The sequence below is a fragment of the Nomia melanderi genome, chromosome 1 (assembly GCF_051020985.1).
Source record: "Nomia melanderi isolate GNS246 chromosome 1, iyNomMela1, whole genome shotgun sequence".
Lineage (NCBI taxonomy): Eukaryota > Metazoa > Arthropoda > Insecta > Hymenoptera > Halictidae > Nomia > Nomia melanderi.
Genome location: NC_134999.1, coordinates 38847820 through 38854947, shown reverse-complemented (window position 1 = coordinate 38854947; position 7128 = coordinate 38847820). Strand labels below are relative to the sequence as shown.

The 7128-nt window shown below is 52.9% G+C and overlaps 1 protein-coding gene across 1 annotated transcript; it reads left to right on the top strand.

Annotated features, from left to right (window-relative positions):
• Positions 1 to 1246: 1246 nt before the first annotated feature.
• On the top strand, positions 1247 to 6080 carry LOC116434419 (uncharacterized). The gene is made up of 2 exons (XM_031993044.2): positions 1247 to 2804; positions 3046 to 6080. The coding sequence occupies exons 1-2, from the start codon at positions 2684 to 2686 to the stop codon at positions 4416 to 4418; spliced, it is 1494 nt and encodes a 497-aa protein (XP_031848904.2). The 5' UTR covers positions 1247 to 2683; the 3' UTR covers positions 4419 to 6080.
• The last annotated feature ends 1048 nt before the right edge of the window (positions 6081 to 7128 follow it).

The following is a 7128-nucleotide window of genomic DNA, read 5'->3' as shown; positions in this document are numbered from 1 at the left end:
AACCAAACGAAACGAAACTCGTGTGCGATTATTCCCGTACGATCGGTAATTCCCGTCGTAAAACGGTTGGTCAGGTATCCTCGCGAACCGAAGATTCTGCTGCGGAACTCGAAATCATCTGGGAAATTCCTAAACGATTCAAAGAGTAGAAAAACTTTCAGTTAATGAACGCAACATGTTTCTGTCGCAATAAATGCCCTCTAGACCTTTAACGTTTAGCCCTAAGAAAATTATTCGTTATTCGATTAACCTCGAAGCACTGTTTTTCGAAAATACAGGTCCTTCGACAAATCTTCTCGCGAATGTCAATGGACCGGAGCGATCGGTTTACGAGAGAATCACGGAGCGCCTATCGGGCTGATCTCGACGCGGGTCACGTGGCGGGATCATTAATAGACCAGCCGGATCTCGGTATGCTCCTCCTCCCCCGCCGCGCGCAAAAATGTCCGGCCGAGCATCGGAGAATCCTGCGCGAGGACGCTTCGGGGGGGAGAGCGCGGAGAATCGTGCGCTCGCAGGACACGCGCGTGCGTACGTGTCTGTGTGGGTTCGAGCACGCGTGGGCGATGCTGTGGCACGCGACACGACCGTTACGTTCGAAACTCGGCGGCGTCGGTGGGGGGAGGAGGAAAGGCGAGAAAGGGACGAGGGGTGAAATTCAGAAGGGGGGCCGGGCGGATTGCGGTGCCCTCGTGAGCGCAGGCTCGCACATCGACTCCGCTGCGTTCGTGTACACGTGAAAAGGCGGCTGACGTGTAAAAAAAGAAGCAAAAGCGCCGGCCGAAGCGACACGCTCCGCGCGATGTGTGCACAGACACATCGACGATCGACTCTTCGACGAGAGATTCGAAGAGAGGGAGAAAAAGAAATGCGAAGAATGAAAGAAAAAGGGAGAAGAGTTCAGGTAGACGAAACGGAAATTCGAATAGAAAAGTGCGTAGCCCGTCGGGGGGAGTACCCTCGGAACGAACACACACATACATGAGCAGACGCGCGCGCGTGGATTAATAGAAAGTACACTCTCGAAGAAAAAGATGGCACGCGTGCGCTATCTTTAATTTCTCGCGTGACAATTATGATACGTAAAGACTCGCTTTTACGAGTACGTAAACACTACCTGTATCGGCATTTATACAAGAAATTCGCTTAGGTGGAATGTAAACACACAAACAGACATAGGCGAAATGATAGCACACTCAAGGTTTGTTTTGATTTTCTTCAATGCGTCACGGCGTATCAGGAAGTGAAGCGATCAGTCGGTATTCAGGGCTTCTCGATATTGGTGTCGTGTCTGGCAGCGAGTCGTGGTAAACGGTTGTCCCGACGGTGAAACGAACGCAATTCTTTTTTCGAGAGGACGGAAGGCGACGATTGCAGGAATCGCGAAAGAAATTAACCCGCAGCGTGATAATAACACGAGAAATTAAAGATAGCACGCGCGTGCGATCTTTTTCTTCGGGAGTGTACGCGAAAGAGAGAGAAGGGAACGTGTTCACGAATCGATGGTGCATGTGCACCGACGACGGTAGAGGTGACGGGTCGTTGGGCCAGGTCTCAAACGGCGCGGGGTGGCAAAGAGTGGCGGGGAGAGGGTGAGCGCGCCGCGGAGGGGCCCCAGCATCTGCTCTCCGTACAACAACGCAACGCGCGGTGTAACAGAGCGCAAAGAGAAAAAGACGAGGACGGTTGATCGCCGTCGGAGAAAGAGACCACCGCTGGAAAAAGGGGGAAAGAGAAGCGAAAAAAGGAGGGGGAGCGACGCGGGGCGAGAGAGAGAGAGAGAAAGGGAGAGGGGCCCTGCCGAGACTGAGAGAGAGAGAACGATCGGTGGGGACGGAGAAAGCGGAAGGGAGAGAGAAGGTAGCGCGGCGCGGAGCGCGGCAGGATAATCGCGTCGCACTCACGAACATCCTGCACCTCCTGTTGTTGCATACTGCGAAAGGTGGGGAGAATACGCGAGCCGGCGGAACAGATGCCCGGGCCGCGATTGGCCGAAGGCCCGCGACCGGGCGTCCCCTATTGGCGGGCAGCGCGGGGCCCACGGGCCTGCATTGGTCGGACAGCACGTGCGGGCCACCTGCACCTGGCCGGTGGGGTGACCTCTTATAAAAGGCCCAGGCGCACCCCCCTGCCAGTCAGAGACCGGCTTGCAGCCGAACCGTTTTCAGAGTTACGAGATCGTAGGTTCCCCCAGACCCGCACTACCGACGTTTCGACGCGAGAGTCCCCCTGTTTCCGTTCCTTTAACCCCGGGTCCCGGTCGAACAGTCAGTTCAGTTCAGATCCGACCAGCGTGCCGTGAGGATCGATATTCTTTCCGAGGATCGGTCGAAGTGCCTCGCAAATCATCGTGAACGATTACAGTGGATTTTCAACGTGGAAAAGCACAGTACCTTTTGACAATTGTTTTTGCTCCCGTACATATGTGTGACGCCAGTGCAGTGAAGCCATTGGATTACTTTTGACAATCGAATTCTTTCGTCTTCCTTTCCTCCGCCACGCGGATCGCCGATCGCGATTTGTGGTCAGTGAGTGGAGGGAACTCTAACGGACAGACTGTCGACGCGAAGCCGCAACAATTGGATTAACAACCGCGGCAGCGCCTTCGCAGTGTACAGTGCCTGCGAAGAGCCGACACTGATCCGACGAAGTGCCAACGTTCACGGGAGTTACCGCCGCCAACATGCTCGTCGACGAGATGCCGCGCAGTTTCGTCAAGAAGAACAACAGCTACAGCCACTGCCCGCTGAAAAAGCGGCCGGTGCACGTACTGCCCACCGAAGAAGTTCCTGAAGTAATTAAAGGTGAGTCTCGACATTTTTACGCGACCCCGTAACGAGTCCTTTCGGCCGCCCGACTTACCGCGACCATTATCCCCTTCGTTCCCGTTGAAAACGAATAACAGTCGAAACTTCGAGACGCTTGAAACGAACGATCCAAACTAAAATCTTTTCCGAGAGAGACTGCCACTGAAACCCGTAGAGAAATCGAAACGGAACCGTTGCAAACGTCGTGCTAAAATCAGATTCCCCTTTTCTTCTCCAGAAGAAATCATCGACGTCGTAATGGACGACATCCCCGAGCCAGAGAACCTCAGCACAAAGCCCGAGGATCTGAGCCGAACGGCGGAACGGCAGCAGCAACAGCCGGCGTCCAGATCGCCGTCACCGGTCATCAAAGTCTCTCAGTCGCCGCCGTTGGCGACGAGACCGACGTCACCCACGATGCACCACGTTCACCCGGTGCATCATCTCCACCATCATTATCCGACGAAAGCAATCACGCCGCCGGTAGGGATCGCGCCGATCCACCCGGTGGCGAAAAAGGCGCGAGTGGAAGTGATCCAGCACGACAACTCGACGTCGACGTCGACGGCCGCGGTGGCGGCCACGTCGGCGCCCTTGCACTTCATGGCGGGCAAAGCACCGCTCGAACCCCTGAATCTGAACACACCGGTAGAGCCGTTGGCGCATTACGCGACGCCGGCATGGGCGCGCACCGCGCCGTTGTACCCGCCACACTATCTGCCGTATCCAGCGGCTTATCACCGCTACCACCACGCGGGCGCCGAATTGTACCCGTCTTATCCGATGCCAGCGTACCCACACTCGTCGCCGGAGCATCATCCGTCAGTCTCCCCGCCTCCACACGCGGCGCTGACCTGTCCAACGATTCAGCGACCAATCGCCAGGAGTTACGCTCACTGGGCCAGCAGTCCGGATCACTGCGGTCTCTCTCCGACCAGCTCCCTCGGGTCCGGTTCGTTGAGGTCACCGCCGCCGGTCACACCGGAAGACCTGTCCTCGCCTGGAAGCGATAGCGGAAGGTCATCGGCGGGAAGCACATCGACGGGACCGACGATCGTTAACCCGAAAATCGAGAAGACAGTGACCAGTGGTTCGACCGTGTCCCTATCATCCAACTCGTCCTCGTCGTCGTCCTCATCGTCGACGTCGCCGAGGTATCAGTGTCCGGACTGTGGTAAATCGTACTCGACCTACTCGGGCCTGTCGAAGCACCAACAGTTCCACTGCGCGGCGGCCGAGGGCCAGGCGAAGAAGTCGTTCTCGTGCAAGTACTGCGAGAAGGTGTACGTCAGCCTGGGCGCTCTGAAGATGCACATTAGGACGCACACGCTGCCGTGCAAGTGCCACCTATGCGGCAAGGCGTTCTCGAGGCCGTGGCTGCTGCAGGGCCACATCAGAACGCACACCGGCGAGAAGCCGTTCAGCTGTCAGCACTGCAACCGGGCGTTCGCCGACAGGAGTAACCTCAGGGCGCACCTCCAGACGCACAGTGACGTGAAGAAGTACTCGTGCACGTCGTGCAGCAAGACCTTCAGCAGGATGTCGCTGCTGACCAAGCACCAGGAGGGCGGCTGCCCGGGCGTAGCCGTGCCGATCGGCTACGGTTGCTGAGTAGAACGTCTTTCTCTAGATCCGTAGCGGTTTATAAACGAAGGAATTACCGTTTTCCTTGCCGTACGTTCCTTTAACTTCGATCTTTCCTCGTTTCTTCTTCTTCTTCTTCTTCTTCTTCTTCTTCTACTTCTTCTTGCTCTTCTTCCACTCATTCTTCTTCTTCTTCTTATTCTGACTTGTCGAGAAGTGCCTTATATCGATCCGGAGTACAAACGACTTAGAAAGTAGGACGGAGGAGAGGGTCGCGGAGTCCCGGGTCCAGTCTCTCGGTTGAATTTCATCGAGACGAGAGAATATCGGAGCCACGCTCCGAGTAGTACCTGGGCTCTCGATTAAAATTCATGTCCCTTCTGTGCGATTGAATTTTAAACGAGATCGATAGACGACCGAGGAACTGGACTCCCTCGCTGCCACGGGGGAGAAGGGTCACGGGAGAGGTTCGATCGGGAGAGATCTCTTGATCCGAGCTACCGATGGTTGTGCATATTATATATATATACATATATATTTTTTTCTTTGTTCTTTTCTTTCTTTTTTTCGGGGAAATTTTCGATGTTCCTCTCTGCGTGGACCCTTCGTTCACCCGGTTCCGTTGTAAATAGTTTCGCGTTGCGTGCGTGCGACGACCAGCGAGAATCCGAGTACGATTCGAGTACTTTTCATACGATGGACGGTTGATCCTTCGGGGTATCGAGGATGTTCGCGATTCGCGTGAAGTCGAGACAGGAAAAAAAGAGTCGAGAAGCGAGACGACCGCCTGACGCGGTCCCGTGAAACTGCCGTGCCATTTTCCTTCTTTTTGTTTCTATATCGCTGTGTTGTTCTCTCTCGTTTCCTTTCCTCTGGATTCGTCTCGGAAATTCGGAGACCGTTCTCGCGCCGCTTTTCGGTTTCCGTTGCATCGGCAGCGTTCGAAAAGATCTTTCGTTCGATTTCCAACTCCCTTCGGCGCGTGCGTCGTCACCCGTGCACCAAAGTGCCATTTTTTTCTTTTATTTTTTTTTTCTTCTACTTTTCGTATGTTTCGTCGAAGATCAGCACGAGCGACTCGAGCGAATGTAAATAATCTCGATGGCGGCCGCCGAGGCGTACACGGAAACGAAGTATCACGATCGTCGCCATACCGCGGAGCGCGGCGGAGAAAAATGGGAAAAGTATTTAACGATCGTCCGATGCCCGAATGGTTTCGTTTCCTTGATTTTCCACGCTCGAGAATTCGACGATCGTTCGCGTGCGAGAGCGATCCGCGTGCCTGCGCGCGAGAATACTGGAGAGATCGGTAATTTTTACGTTTCTTTATCGCCTTTCCGTTTTTTGTACTTTTCTATGCGGTTTTTCCTTTATGTTTTTTTTTTATTTTGTAAATCTCACTGTAAGTTACTCGAAGAAACTAGTCATTGTACAATAACAAACGTTTTGCGAGGAATCAACGAAAGACTCGCTGCGAGGAGATCCGACTCCGACCTGGTCTTTTGCTGTTCTTCGCTGGGAAGTCACTCGAAAAAGATTTATATTAATTAATAAAAATCGAGCCTGCGTCCGCGTAATCGTAATTGTTCGCGTGTAATTATTTGTACGACGCACGGCTCAGGGCGAGTACCATTCTTTCTAGTTCTTTTTTTTTGTAAAGAAAGTAAACTACTATTTGAGATACAGATATCACCTATATATAGAGATATTTTATACGAAATAAATTACTTGGAGTTTAAACCCTTACATCTGTCTTCTTAATTACTCGATCCCCGTTCCATAACCTGTCGCTCCTTCCCGCCGTTCCCATTACAATTCCCATGGCGCGAGAATATTCGATCGCTCGTCTGCGCGCTTCGTGCATTCCGAATAAATCTGGCGAACCAAAATCGCGCGGGATTCCCTGCACGACTGGAAGTTTAATTTTTAATCGAATATTTAAGGAGGCCCCGATTCTCGGATTCGGTCGGGTCCGTTGAATTTTCAATCGAAGTTTTGTTCAGTATATTACAGTTACTCGCTATGAGGAAACTTTGCATCTTATTAGAATAAGAATGCGTGCCTCCGCTTTGACTCGAGGCAGTGTCTTTCAAGCTATCCCAGTGAAAAAAATCGGAATTCTTAAAAACTAGGTGATCGAAGTTCTTAAAATAGCCATCGTTGTATACTTTCCTGCAACCGATACATTTCACGTCAATATTCATATCCTGTAAACAACAATACGAACTTCGATGCTTCGAAAGCGGAGGAACTCTGTATAATAAAAAAAACGATCGGTCGATCTATAAGAAATCAATCGTTGAAAAATATACAAGGATGGCAGGGCGAAGCAAGGTGGAGAGATGTAATCTTCGGACACCTCGAATATCGGCGGCGAGCTCGTTATCGCTCGGTCGCGGAACAACGCATAACTTTCGTCGACGTGCATAATAACGCGCTTTGTCTTTCGACAAACAACGGCTCGCGGCCGGTTTATCTCTCCATCCGAGCGATCGCCGGGCCCCGGGTCCGCCGTTGCTCCTCGAAGGGGCCCCGAGGGGACCCGGCGAGTCCACCGATAAAAGTAATTGTTGGTGGCCAGACTCCGGTTCGAGACGAATCGATTCGATTCGAGGCAAAGATCCGACGGACAAGCCACGTCGTTGCACGTTGCACGTTGCACGTTGCACGTTGCACGTTGCGCGCGGCCTGGAACCAGCTCGGAGTAATTATACTCCGGGGCGACAGATTTGCCGTG

Coding starts and splice junctions, on each gene's coding strand:
- LOC116434419 (XM_031993044.2), top strand. CDS start 2,684: ATGCTCGTCGACGAGATGCCGCGCAGTTTCGTCAAGAAGAACAACAGC. Junction 2,805..3,045: donor AGTTCCTGAAGTAATTAAAG/GTGAGTCTCGAC, acceptor TTTCTTCTCCAG/AAGAAATCATCGACGTCGTA.